This window comes from Nannospalax galili, unplaced genomic scaffold (assembly GCF_000622305.1).
Source record: "Nannospalax galili isolate Female #2095 unplaced genomic scaffold, S.galili_v1.0 scaffold833, whole genome shotgun sequence".
NCBI classification, from domain to species: domain Eukaryota; kingdom Metazoa; phylum Chordata; class Mammalia; order Rodentia; family Spalacidae; genus Nannospalax; species Nannospalax galili.
In genome coordinates this window covers 1046704-1061080 of record NW_008333374.1, presented here as the reverse complement: position 1 = coordinate 1061080, position 14377 = coordinate 1046704, and the positions used below count along the sequence as shown (strand labels likewise).

The 14377-nt window shown below is 50.9% G+C and overlaps 1 protein-coding gene across 2 annotated transcripts in view; it reads right to left on the bottom strand.

Moving 5' to 3' along the window:
• Nucleotides 1-5436: 5436 nt before the first annotated feature.
• Wdr62 (WD repeat domain 62) overlaps nt 5437-14377 on the bottom strand; it is a 44169-nt gene continuing 35228 nt past the window's right edge. Inside the window, exons 21-32 of one of the 2 annotated variants that reach the window (XM_029561094.1) lie at nt 13076-13128; nt 10310-10525; nt 9253-9386; nt 8813-8916; nt 8406-8516; nt 8076-8207; nt 7704-7818; nt 7441-7570; nt 7309-7360; nt 6514-7194; nt 5867-6024; nt 5437-5774 (exon numbers count right to left, since the gene is read on the bottom strand). In XM_029561094.1, coding sequence (XP_029416954.1) covers nt 5511-5774; nt 5867-6024; nt 6514-7194; nt 7309-7360; nt 7441-7570; nt 7704-7818; nt 8076-8207; nt 8406-8516; nt 8813-8916; nt 9253-9386; nt 10310-10525; nt 13076-13128 — 2150 coding nt within the window. In that variant the 3' untranslated portion in view covers nt 5437-5510. The remainder of the gene's footprint in view (nt 5775-5866; nt 6025-6513; nt 7195-7308; nt 7361-7440; nt 7571-7703; nt 7819-8075; nt 8208-8405; nt 8517-8812; nt 8917-9252; nt 9387-10309; nt 10526-13075; nt 13129-14377) is intronic. The other variant, XM_029561095.1, reaches the window with a different exon arrangement.

Sequence of the window (14377 nt, the reverse complement as noted above, 5' to 3'; positions counted from 1 at the left end):
GGCCAGCCTCTGCTACATAGTAAGTTTGAGAGCAGCCTAGGCTGCCTAAGACAGTCTCAAAAAATAAGGCTCATGGACTGGAGAGTTGGCTCAGCAGTTAAGAACACTTGCTGTCCTCCCAGAGGACCAAGGTTCAATTCCCAGCACACACATGGTGGCTAACAACCATCCATAACTCCAGTTCCAGGGGGTCCGATGTCCTTTTCTGTCCTCTGAGGGCATTACATGACACAGGTGCACAGGCAATACACTCAAACACTCATAAATATTTTAAAAAGTAATGCTCAATGAGAGGTGACTTGCCCCAGGTCCTACAAAGTGGCAAAGCTCCACATGCAGTGGTCAGCCAGCGGCAGCCATAGAAATGGGTGTGGTTAGGAAGTCTTGAGGGGTGAGGTGGCTGGGCAGACTGAATTTCAGCTGACTTGTCTGCAATGGGGTTTGTAGTGAGTGGCTCCATCTCACAAGTGACTGGATTTCATATGGTCATGACTGGTACGTCTGGCACAGGTTGGTGGCTCACTACCTAGGAGCTGTCCTGCTGGGTGTCAGGGAGGCTGGTGGTGGGTATGGGGCACTGAGGTGAGTGGCAGTGAAGGATGAGCAAATACATGGGGACAGCTATTTCCTATTTTTCAGGTGTCCTGTGTCCACGGTCATGCCTCCTGGGGATCAGGCTTATGTTGCTGCAAGTACATTTGGGGAGAAATCTGCAGACTGGTCTTTTTGAGACTGGATCTCTCTATAGCCTCAGCTGACCTGGAACTCACTATGTAGACCAGGCTGGACTTGATCTTTCAGAGATCCGCCTGCCTCTGCCTCCTGAGTGCTGGTATTAAAGGTATGTACCACCACACTCAACGTGGATGTTACCTTTTTAAATTTAAGTTTCATGTTTATTTTATCAGTGTTTTGCCTGCATGTATGTAAGTGTACCACATACATGCAGTGCCTGTGGAGGTCAGAAGAGGGCATCGGGTCCCCTAGAACTGGAGTTACAGATGGTTGTTAGGAACCAAACTCAGGCCTTCTGCAAGAGCAGCCAGTGCTGAGCCATCTGTCCAGCCCTAAGCTGTTGTCATCTGAATCAGAGCTGCTGTGACTATGAACAAGGAAACCCTCAACAAGATCAGGCCTGTGGACCTTCCTTCATAAGAGTGGATTGGATGGTTGGGTATGGCAGCTCATGTGTGTCATACCGGCACTTAGGAGTCTGAGGCAAGGGGCTCACACTAAGTTCCAAGCTAGCCTGGGCTATAGTAAGAATTCCACCTCAGCAAAAAAAAATCAGAGCTGCTGTGACTATGAACAAGGAAACCCTCAACAAGATCAGGCCTGTGGACCTTCCTTCATAAGAGTGGATTGGATGGTTGGGTATGGCAGCTCATGTGTGTCATACCGGCACTTAGGAGTCTGAGGCAAGGGGCTCACACTAAGTTCCAAGCTAGCCTGGGCTATAGTAAGAATTCCACCTCAGCAAAAAAAGAAGGACCGCCGGGGTCAAGGAGGAGAGTCTTCTCACATACTTCCCCTCCGAGTGGGACCAGGGCCAGGCAACCAACTCCAGTACTGGCCCTTTTCTGCCTCTGACCTTTATAATTGGAAGCAACATAACCCGCCCTTCTCCCAAGATCCTGTGGCCCTAACTAACCTCCTAGAGTCTATTCTTCTAACCCACCAGCCCACCTGGGATGATTGCCAGCAGCTTCTCCAAGTTCTCCTCACGACAGAAGAAAAACAGAGGGTTATTCTGGAAGCCCGCAAGCAGGTTCCTGGGGCGGATGGGAGACCTACCCAGCTGCCCAACGAGATAGAAGCTGCCTTTCCCTTGACCAGACCAGATTGGGACTTCAACACACCTGAAGGTAGGGGACACCTACGCCTTTATCGCCAGTTGCTCACAGCGGGCCTCCGAGCAGCGGGGCGACACCCCACCAATTTGGCCAAGGTAAGAAAAAAAAAAAAAAAAAAAAAAAAAAAGAGGCGGAGGTTGGGTCATTAGGTGGCGTCACTTGTGATCCCAGCCATTTGTTCTTGAACTCCACCCCAGCTGTATGTAACTCCACCTTGGGTGCACATGGCCTCAGGAGTAGAGAGGATAAACTGAAAGGGGCCTTTCTCTTGGGAGATCACTGACTATGCGGGGGTGACAGTTTTTGAGGGTCACACATGCTTCTCTATGTAATTCTTCAGCATGGTCCTATAAGTAAGCTTAATAAATAAACTCATTGGTTTGCCTTTCTGGTCTTGGGCAGAATTGTTTCTTGGGTCTGTCACTGGTATCTAGGTGAGCAGATGTTCATATGGAAGAGTTCTTGAAACACAGGCCTCAGCAGCCCCTAAGCTCCCAAACTTTGTCCTGTTCCTTCTCCTAGGAGGCCGACTGGGTGGGCTACATCAGCTGGGTTTCCATGCTTTCTGGCTTCTGGTAGGATTTGGGCAATGGGGTACTACCAGGAGATAGGGAGAGTTAAATGAAGTGCCCCCTCCAAGGTGGTCCTCTCTCTATATTTGCTCCTGAGTTCTCATACCCACCTTTTTGTACCTTGTCCCTGGGAGTGGTGAGGGCTCCCCTCTGGCACCAATCCTGGGACACCTTATCAGCCCTAGTGGCTTCTGGGATCCCCGCCTGCTCCTTTGCAAAGATACCACTTTATAGTAGACTCTAGGATGTCCCATAAAATGCCATGGTCTTCCTTCTGAGGATGCTGTGGTTTCACAGGTTCCATCAGCAGTAGTTTCTTAACCTAATGTGTTCTGTCTTATCCTTCCAGGGCTTAATAGCTTGGCATTTCGAAGAGGGGAGTGGCAGGTCCCTTGGTTCTGTCATCCAAATTTCTTGCTGAGAATCCAATTCTCAGCAGGATGGGAGATGTTCTCAGTAAATCTAAGTAATCCCCATTCTTGCTGCCTTCGACTTATCTGAGGAGGCCTCTGGAGGGTCTGGATTTCTAAGGGCTGGGGACATGGCTTAGTGGTAAGAGCACCTACCCGACATATGTGTCCTGCATGGTTCAATCCCCAGTACCACCAAAAAAAAAAAAAGTGTATTTCTTTTCTGCTACTCAAGTGCCTGCTCTGTCTAGTGCCTTCACTGCTGGTTGGATGGGGATGTACTGCTGGGTGTTGGGCACAGCAGAGGCCCTAAGCTGGAGGATGAAACCGACTCAAAGGATAAGAGGGGAAGAGACCAGACCCATCACGACATACTCAAGAGTTAGAAATGTTCCTACAGCGCAGGCTCCTGAAGCCAGGTGTTTGCCACTTAGAATTGAAGGCTTTACTGTGATACAGAGTGGAGGGTAGGGTAATTCCATGAACAGGGGCCCAGGTACATTTGTGAACAGCAAACCTGATTATAGGGATCTAGGGTCTCAGTGGTCAGTTGTCAGTCCTCTAGAAGTGGTCTGTGCCTCTGGGCAGAGGCCAATCCTGCCTGCAAATTCTTAGCTACCTGGGCTGAGGCAGAGGAGGGAGCTGCTGGAGTCAAGTAGCAGCAAAGCCTAACAGGTGGGGGCCTCCTCATTCCTCCCACTTTGTGATGGTTAATCTTCACTGTCAACGGGCTGGATTTAGAATCATCTAGGAAGCTGAGGAATACCTCGGGGTGTATCTGTGAGGCCATTTCCAGAGGGGATTAGTTAAGGGGAGAAGACCCAGACTGACTATGGTAGTACTATCCCATGGGCTGGAGGCCCAGATGGACTAAGAAGGGAAAAAAGAGAAAGTGAACTAAGCTAGTATGCCCCCTTCTGTTTCAATGTGAACAGCCTCTGCCACACAGTCCTGCTGCCATGAACTGACCGCACCTTCACTGTCATGATGAGCTGAAACCATGAACTGTGAGCCAACAAAATTAAAAACCATTGCCTTCCATGTTTCTGTCAGGCATTTTGGTCAGTGATGGAAATACCTCCCCTCCTCCCTCCTGCCCCCATTCCTGTCTTCTGAGCTATACTGCTATTCCCAGCACATTCCATAGCGCCTTTGTTCTAGCTACTCTGTTGGCTGAGCTATATTCCCAAAATGCCTTGTCAAGCTTTAGCTCCCATGACACCTATGAAAGGCCTTCCTTGATTCTTCAACTCTCATAGTGAAATCCCCAACTAAAATTTCATGGACACTGGGGCTGGAGAGATGGCTCAGGGGTTCAGAGCACTGACTGCTCTTGCAGAGGACCTGAGTTTGATTCCAAGCACCCACATGGTGGCTAACAACTGTCTATAACTCCCAATTCCAGGGGATCGGACACCCTCTTTTGACCTCTTCAGGCACTACATGACACAGATGCTCTTACATGCAGGCAATACACTCATAATTTTAAAAATTCTGGCCATGGTGGTGCATGCCTTTAATCCCAGCACTTGGGAGGCAGAGTTCCAGGCCAGCTGGGGCTACAGAGAGACCCTGTCTCAAAAAGACAAAACAAAAATTCATGGACATAGTTCTAATTCCTATGTCTTCAATTTTCTAGGATATTTCCTTAAGGATAGATGACTGCCTGACCTGTTCCTGTCTCACACATAAATACGGTATAAAGCAGGGATATGAACTTGGAAGTTGGCAGGAATTTCTGAACAACTGCATGAATGGTCCTGATGTGTGTCACGTCCTGGTTGCAGAGAGCTGTGTCCTCATGGTGAAGGGTCCAGCTCTGTCACTCAACTTAGGTTTGAGTATTTGCTCAGGAGAACTGAGCAGGAAACAGGCCTGCCTCTGGTAGGCTATGACTAACAGGGCAAGGAAGAATCCTAAGACCATGTGGGCCACATGCAGCCTTGTGTTTTAGGAGAGAGCCTCACTGCTAGGTTCCTTTGTGCAGGGATTTGGGACAGAGTGTTTGTGGTCATGAGACTGGCCTTCTTAGGATCACACCATGTGGCTGGATGTTTGCTGCTTGAGGGAGCTGGTGGCTCGAGCTGAACCCAGTCTTCTTGATCCCTGGGATGGGATCACAGGCCCCAGCAGCTGGATGCTCTGGGCCTGCTTCAGACTGTTCAGTGGTATGTTTGCCTTCCATTTCTCCTGGTGCAGAAGACCCAGACCCTGAAGTATCCAGTGTAGATCTGGCATAGAGCCTTGAGAAAATGGTGTAGCAGTGTGCATACTGTGGAAAAGGTCAGGCCCCTGGTGGCTATAGCAGTTCTGGTGAGTTTGTAAACAGTGAAGGGGTTAGAGAGGCTAGCTCCTTGCTGGGATATAGCTGGGCCCCAAAGGGCAAGGAGCACACATGACCCCTTCAGCAACTCAATGTACTATATAGGGACAGGCCACATGGGAGGTCTGTCACCATTATCACTGGCCTCATGTTCCCCGATGACAGGTGCTGAAGCAAACATAAATCTTGAGGCTGATCTATCAAGGCATGACCCTATACCCTCCCTCTGCATCCACTGAGGAGGGCTTTGTTAGATGGGCCAGGACAAGTTTTAGGGAACCACTGTCAGTTTATTTGGCTTAAAAAATAGATTTCTTCAGAGCAGCAGGGCTGTAGTGGAGGGACTGTGGGCTCAGTCCCCCCGTGCCTTCCTCCGCACAGCCTGCACCAACAGTTCTGAGTAGTGTTCTAGCAGGGCCTGCAGGTCTGTGCTAGCCAGGGGACACAGTGTAGGTGGGGCTGGGGGCTCTGGGCTGGGCAGTGTCTGGGGTGGGGTTAAGTCGGCTTCAGCCAGCCAGTTTCTAGCTTCCAGCTGGCTGTGGATCCAGTGGAAGGTGGAGGCCAGCTCAGTCTGTGCCTGCTGCTGCTTGGGGCCCAGTTGCTTGCTGGAGGCCAGCTGTAAAGAATGCAAGCTGGTCAGGAGGACATTCAGGCAGGCAGTGTGAACTCTCTCCACTCTCCTATACCACCCTGGGCTCATTAGCTTACCATGCAGTAAAGGTCAAGGGCTTCTTGGAAGGCAGTCTTCAGCCTGTGCAAGATGGCTTCCACACTACCCAGCTCAAGGGGTGCTGGGGACAGCACCTCAATTGGCATCCAGGGTTCCCCACAGTGTCCTGGGCTATCCTGGGCCATGTTGGGTACATCTAGAGGTGGAGAAAATCAAATGACAAAGACATTTCAACTTTCTGGCTGGCCTGGGATGATTCTACTGTTGGCCCTCTGTTAGGAGCACTTTCTTCAGATCTCAAAGCTCCCCCTCCCCCAAGGCTCTGATGGCTGGATATATCCTTCTCCTTAAAGCCTTGTGTCTCCATTCCCTAGAAACAAGGCCATACTGATAATCCCCTTGTCTCATTTCTCTCAGTAGCTTGCATGACTTTGTGATTCACCTGACACTGTAGGTTTTATCTGGGCATCTCTGTTAGTTAAGGCATCAACTTTCTGCCCTTTTTTGTCACCATGTCTCATGTGCCCAGGGTCTAGAACAAAGCCCAGCATATCTCATGAAACATGTAAATAGTGAACAAGATGAATGGATGAACAGCACAGTCTTTGTGACCAGCTTGGGAGAAGAGTCAACCAGCACACAGGGGAGGGGCTAGGGCTGTTATTGTCACAAAGGCAGTACTCACCAGGGCTGGGCTCCAGGAGAGAGGTGGTGCTACCAGGGACCCCAGGCCTGGACTCTGGAAGTTGGGGGCTATTGTGGTGGGCAGAAGGAGCAAGGGGCCTAAAGACTAGGGCCTTAGGGAGAAATGTAGAGCTGTGGAGCCTCAGGGTGCTCATATCTACAGGGCTAGGGACTGGGAAGCGGGCTGCTGTGTCCGCCATACCAAGCTGGGTATCTAGAGGCTCCTGGGACCATATACATGTGGTGGGTGGCTCCAGTGGGGGTGGAGACAGGAGCTGGTCACAGACACTGGACAAGGTCAGTTTCAGGCTGGCCCGGGCCTCATGGTTGCCCCAGGAAGGCAGAGTAGGCTCTTGACCCTCACTGCTAGAAGCGGGTGTCACTGTGGCAGGGATGGCCTTGAGGTCCTGGCTCAGGGAAGCCAGCTCCCCCATGGATGAGGGCCTATGGAGTGGCCTGGACAGCTCAGCTGTCACAGGGCTCTCACTGTCCCCAAGGGAGTTGCTACGTGACATTTTGGCACGGGAGCTAGTTGTGGTGTCCAAGTAAGAACAGGTAGAAGGGGTGCAGACACCCTGATCCAGGCCTAGGGCAGGTACAGACGTGGATGTTGGAGGCTTCCTGTCTGCGGGTGGCACGGAGGAAGAAGGGATGTGGGATGCCAGGCCTGTGAAGGAAGGGGCTGGAAAAGAAGCACATGTTTCACTCTCACACCTGCCCAGAGCCCTGCCCCAGGGAGTCTTCAGGGTCTGGATGGACACCCAAGGGCTGTTCATCTGGGACTGGGGACACTTACTGGGTGGGTACCAGGCCTCTCGAGTCTCCTTAGCCTTCTGCCCTGAGAGGACCTGCAAGCACAGCTCTGAGGTGAGGACAAGGCCTCCTGGCTTGCAGCCCTGTGACCTGAAGGAGTGGCCCCAATACTCACATCAGTCTTGTCTGGGGAGGTGTAGCCAGTACCTGCTCTCAGGAGCCCTGCTTTGGGTTGGCTACCCGCTTGGCCTGTAGACTTGACCTCTGGAGACTTTACAAGGTGCAGGGGCAGCCGGGGAGGGAACCTGGGGGAGGAAGCCAGATGGGAAAGGGAAAGGGACACTCATATAGCCTTCCCTGGGTGACTGAGGGATGCAGCTCTACTTGAGGCTGGGGAGGGGGTAGGGGGAGGAAGATGTGGAGGTTACTGGATTCTACCTGGACGTCTTCTGGAGGCGTGATAGAAACTGGGTGGAGATACTCAGCCGGGGATTGAAGAAATAGTCATCAGCCTCTGAGAGCTTTATATCTCTCAGTGATCCATGAAAGAGCTCTAGAAAGACACTGATGGAGCCTCAGAATCCCAGCCAAGGAACCCTGGACGCAGGTCAACCCAGGCCTGTCAGGTCACCCTAGGTGCCTCAGGTGTGAAGGGAGAGGAAGGAAGCACCTGCAGCAGTCCTTTGGAGGTCTGCTTTCCACACTTCCTGGCCTTTACCACTCTACCAGGGAAGACTCTATCCCAGGACATCTATGTTGTGCCCAGCACTGGAGACAGCCACACAGACTGGGTACAGGGTCAGGTCCTACCTTCAGCAGGGGCATCCGTAAGCGTCTCAAAGTGGTGGCGGAGGAACTTCTCCTGCTCAGGGGTCTGGGGCAAGGAGCCACTGGCCAAGCCCGGCACCTCAGAATGGGACAGCTCTTCTGTACTTGGGAGTTCTGGAGATTGATGATGAGAGACGGGGTGGGGAGAGAAGAGCTGTCAGCACCATGAGTCATGGCAGACGCCACCTGACAATGGAAAAAGCTGGACTCGCCTGCCACACACCCTGTTGCTACAAGGCTGGGAAGGAAATGCCAGTCCTCCAGGTGAGCAAACAGGCTCAGGGCCGATGGAGTTCTTTATATCTGGCTTACCTGCCTCATTGGGGATCATCATGGGGAGACCAGGGTCAGGGTTAGGTTGTGGAGCTGAGAAATGGACATTGGTGAAACTGCATTCCAACTCGGCCTCTGACTCTGCAGAATCTGAAAGAACAGAGTAGGGCTCAGGAGCTGGGACAGGGCACGTGGCTTAGCTGCTCTGGGCCTCCTTTCCCTATCTGGAGGATGGGGTGTAGGCAGTACATTTTTATGGGCCACCAAGTTCTACATCAAGAAGGTGGCAGAGCTGGGTGCTCGCTCAGCTTGTGGACTCAGCATCCTCACGTAATGGTAGGGACCACATCTGTCTTCTGTGGCATTCTGAGCTTTGGGAGAACTGGATCAGTGCCTGGAAGGGGGCCATCACAGACCACCGAGGTGCCTGTCTACTCTCCACTCACCTTCAGGTGGGCTCTGATCCTTTGAGCTGATGGAGGAAACTCTGAGGTAGGGGTCGCCTTGCTGGTCTTCAGGCTCTGCCTCTGCTTCCTTCTGGCAGTACTCACTGCAACACCATCAGGGGTGGGGTTACATGGGCAATTAGCACCTGGCTCCTGCCCAGAAACTGAGCCCCACACCCTGTTCCCACTGAGCTCTGTCTCAGCCTCTTTTGCCTCCCTTCCAGCCAAACCCCCTTCACCCCACCTAGGACCAAGGAAACTGAGGCTGCAGCTGAGGCCACAGGGCTAGGTTTCCACCCCATCTGAGCCACAGTCCCTGAGCTAACTGTGCCCATTCCCTCAGGCCTCTGGGGGAGCTGAGCTCTTCCAAGTGGGCCCATCCTTCTAGAAAGGGCTTTCCCTCTCCAACTATGGCTCCCCTTGGTTCAAAGGACACTCACCTACATATTTCTGTGACTGTCACTTCTGCCTCTACCTCTGGGGAGTGGAGGATGAGTTCCCTTGTCTCAGTGGATTTCCTCTGTAGAGGCAGGAAGGAGGAATGTCCACCACTGTTCTCTTGGGGACTCTCTGACTGGGGGTGAAGAACAGAGCCATTCTGAGGTGGCTGGGGCACCCAAGGCCTTGCAGGCTGCCAGGTGTTACTCTGAGAGTGGCAGAGAAGGAGCGATCCCACAGCCCCCACTGCCAAACACCAAGCCAGGGACTGTGCACAGTGCACTGCTCAACCAGGGCTCCTTCTCCACCCTGGCATTACCAACCCCTTTACAGATAAGTAGATATGGCTCGCAAAATGTGAAGAGGCCTGTCCCTCTCTGTTTACAGGACAGTCAAGAACACGCAAACCAGTCCATGGGGACAGGTTAGAATGTGGGTTCCCTTAGGTAGGGTGAGGGGTATGGACTGGGGCACAAGGGATCTTCCAGGAGGTTGAAAATGCTCTGGCTTGATGAGGGTGGCAAGTACATATGAGTTACATAGACAGTTCACCAAACTGTGTACCTGAGACGTGAGCATTAATTACTTTGTAGACATTGTGTATGACAATAAAAGTGTTAGAAAAGGACTTCGCTATAGAAAAGGAAGTAAGAGCTAAAGTTAATTGGTATCTCAAGAGTCCTTGGCCTGCTGCCAGCCCAGGATTTTCGTGCATCCTCTGAGGAAAACTAAGGCCAGAGAGGCAAGTTTCTCACCTCAGGACACAGAGGCAGGAAGGGACTAATCCAGGGTTCTAGCCCACCCATGTTCCCCACTCAGGAAAGGCCTGCCCTGCAACACAAGCTCTTAACTCACAAGTGAGCCACTTCCCACTGCCTGTCTGCCCAAGGAAATCACACAACACACCAAGCCCAGGGCTCACCCTCCTGCCCTCCACCATCCCCATCACCTTCTCCTCATCCATAAGTGGGATAGTCAGTCCTGCTTACAAATGAGGCCCCAAGTTGGTGGACAACCCCAGTGCAGGGGGGCTGCCAGTAGGCTGGGGGACAGGCATACCTCGCTCAGTAGACCCGATAGGTTCTGTGGTTCCACTGTGTCCAGAATAGAGTCCTCCAGACCCTCAGGCTTCATGGGTGTAAAGTAGGAATCCAGGGCCTGGGCATCCAGGATGGTCTTGAGGGGCTCCTGCTCAGCTCGCTCTGCCCAACGGCCATGCGGCTGGTAGCTACGCTTGGCGTGGAAGGTTGAGCCATCTGCATCATCATCTCCTAGCTGGAGGGACAGGGGACAATGGTCAGGAAGCCAGCCATGTGCTCATTATATGCAACAAAAGCTACAGAAACGGCACTGCTCTCAGCCAGTCTTTTGGCTGTAAACACCTCTAAGAAACAGCTTCCAGAAATAGATCTCCAGCCTGAACCTACCTACCTTCCTCTCTTTCCTTTCTCTTTCAGGTAAGGTCTCACTGTGGAGCCCAGGCTGGCTGGAGCTTACATGTAGCCAGTCTTCTTGCCTCAGCCTCCCAAGAGCTGGGATTACAGGTGAGAACCACCAGGCTGGGCTCTGAACCTCTTACTGAAGCCATGTCGCATTTCCACATGGATGTCTCTAAGCTTACACGTTAGAAACTCTAGTCCTGATCCCCCACATCTGCCCCTCCTGAAGTCTTCCCAGCCTCAGTGGTTCTTTGCAGTTCTAGGCCCCGAACAGTGGAATCATTCTTCCTCCCTCTTAGTCCATCGCTTACATTTCACTTTGTATTTCACCTGCAAATTATTCAAACAACCAAAAATACAGCTCTCTCTCCACAGCCCCATCTCCGTCCTGCCAACAGCTGCCTCTTACCAAACTGTTGCTGGAGATGGTAGAGGGTGGCTGGGAACACAGGCTCTGGAGCCAGCCTGCCTTGGGTTGATTTCACATTTTCTAATGCCCAGCTGTGTGACTGCTTAAATTCTCTGGGCATTTTCACATTTTCTATCTATGAAATGGGGAGAGGAAAAGCCCCTATCTCAGTGAGGATTAAATGAGAGAATGTAGAAGGCTTATTAAAATGGAGTAAGAGGGGGCTGAAGAGATGACTCAGTGGTTAAGAGCACTGACTGCTCTTGCAGAGGACCTGGGTTTGATTCCCAGCACCCACATGGTGGCTAAGAACCATATGTAACTCCAGTTCCAGGAGATCCAATGCCCTCTTCTGACCTCCATGGGCATTGCATGACACAGGTGCACTTACATACATGCAGGCAATATACTCATACACATAAAATAAAAATTAAAAAAATTTTTTTTAAATGGAGTGTGCTATTAATGTCTACCAAATGTCATTCTATAATGTGTGCAGGCAAGAAGAAGCCTGGGGCCTGTGTGAGCATTAAGGTCACGACCTTAGGTATGAAGTAAACTCGAAAACCTTTTTTGCTTTTTGAAGTACTGGGATTAAATTTGAGCTTTAGTGTCAATTTGACACACCTGGCTGAAGGGCACCTCAGCTGAGGAATTATCTCCATTGGACTGGCCTGTGGCCATATCTGTGAGGCATTTTCTTATTGTTGAGTGATGTGGGAGAGCCCAGCCCACTGTGGGTGGTGCCACCCCCAGGCAGGTGGTCCTACTGTATAAGAAAGCAGGCTGAGCACTGGGCTGGGGATCAAGCCAGTAAGCAGTGTTCCTCCATGGTCTGTGCTCCAGGTTCCTGCCCTGACAAGTGCTCTACCACTTATAACCCCAACTTCTAGTTTTCTTTTTACTTATTATCTTGTTTGTCTGCTGGTCTTTTTGAGACAGGGTTTCCCTGTAGCCCCATTTGGCCTGGAACTCACAGAGATCCTCTGGCCTCCGAGTGCTGGAATTAAAGGTGTACACCGCCATACCCAGCAGAGGTATATTCTTAACACTATTTGTTTTGAGACAGGGTCTCATGTAGCTCAAGCTGGCCTTGAATCATCCATGTAGCATAGTCTGGACTTATACTGATGCTTTTTCCTATACCTCTCAAATGTTGGGATTATGGTGTATGCCAGTTACCATGCCTGACTTACTTTTTAATTCAAGTCAGAGTCTTACTAAGTTGCCCGGGATGGTCTTGAACTCATTCCATCACCCGTGAAGGCCTTGATCTTGTGATCCTGCCTCAGCCTCCTGAGTAGCTGAGATCACAGGTCTGTATCACCAGGCCTGGCTAGAGGTTAGGATTCCACTACCAGCTTCTTGCCCACCAGTTCCTAGCCTGTTTATCATCCATGTCAATAATTATTCCTTCTACTTAATGCTATCTTGGTATGTTTTCTTTTCCTCATATCAAACTGATTGGCCTTAGCCTTAATATCCTTCTAGAAACCCACCCATCATTTTCTTTTACTGATCCATCCTCAGCCTCTCCTCTAGGCCTCTTCCCTGTTTGTCTCTTGATCTGTTTTGTGTTACTACCTTCCCAGGTTCCACTTGCCCCTAAACTGACATTCTGGACATTCCCTTATTTTCTTCCCCAGTGTCTTTTCCTCTCCAGCATGTATCAGCTCCCAACATACTATATGTCTTACTTATTTAATGTGGCTACTGTCCCTTCCCCATGTCCTTTTATGGGCAAGTGAGCCTGGGAAGAGTGAGACTGCCTTGCTCACTGTTCTACCTCCAACAGCCAGAAAGCAGCAGGCCTGGGGCACACAGGTGCACAAACCAATGGCTGCCTGAGCTGAGAATGACAGTGTGACAGGGTTCTCCGAGGAAAGGACATACATGAAAAAGAAGAGGGCTTCCTGAAGGAAGAACAGAGGGTGATTCCTTTGCCAGTCCCTAGGCATTCCATTCCAGGAGACTCACCAGCCGCTTTGCCCAGAGTGGCAGCTTGCCGTTGGTCAGCAGGCACTGAGGATCTGCAAAGACACATGGGATACATGAAGACAGGATAAGCAACCTCAGAGATGAATGGGCAATACATACAACTGGGCATTTTCCAAAGGAGAGGCAAACTCATGGATCAAAAGATGCTCAATCTCGGGCTGGAGAGATGGCTCAGTGGCTAAGAGCACTGGCTACTCTTACAGAGGACCTGGATTTGATTCCCAGCACCCACATGGCGGCTAACAACAATTTTAACCCCACTTCCAGGGGAATTCAACACCTTTTTCTGACCTCTGCAGAAAAATGAATGACACAGGCGCACTTATACACATGTAGGCAATACACTCATACACATAAAAATAATTAAAATATAAAAAGATAATCTCACTAGCTAAAATGCAGACAATAAGACACACTGGTAAAAAAAAGGCGAAAAAAGGGAGTGGGAAGCTGGGTGCAGTGGTATGTCTGTAATCTCAGCATGGAGGAGGCTGAGGCAAGAAGATCAAGTGTTCAGGGGCCAGGGCCTCAAGAGATGGCTCAGCAGTTAAGAGTGTGTACTGCTCTTGCAGAAAACCTAAGTTCAGTCCCCAGCATCCACGTAGGGTGGCTAATAATTGCCGGTAACTCCAGCTCCAAGAGATCCAACACCCTCTTCTCACCTCCATGGGTACCTGCACACACGTGCACAGACACATGTGCACATATTTAAAATCTTAAAAAAAAAAGAAGGCTGGGCATGGTGGCAGTTGCCTTTAATCCCCAGCACTAGGGAGGCAGAGGCAGGCGGATCTCTGTGAGTCCAAGGCCAGCCTGGTCTACACAGTGAGTTCCAGGCCAGCTGGGGCTACAGGCAAGCCCAGCCTACAAAGTGAGAACCCATTTCAAAACACCAAAACAGAGAGTGTGGGGAGTGCTGGGGATAGAACTCAGTAGCACAGTGCTAGGCTGGCATGTGCAAGGTCCTGGGTTCAATCCCTAGCACTGTGAAAAAAGAAGTGGGGGTAGGGTAACACAATTTTGGATAGGGTAGCCAACTGAATTTGGAGAGCTCCTGGGGTTCTTTTTTAAAACACTGGAGGTTGGTGCATAGCACTGATGCATGGCCTGGTCTACAGAAGTGAGCTCCAGGCTAGCTGGGGCTACAGGGAGATCTATCCTAACAGAACAAAAGTACGAACAGAAGGACCCGGTATCTGTTCTGGAAAATCAGTCAGCTGCCCAAGAAGGTGGCCAAGTGGGGTGCAGCTTCCATCACAGTGTGGTGTGAAATTAGAAAAA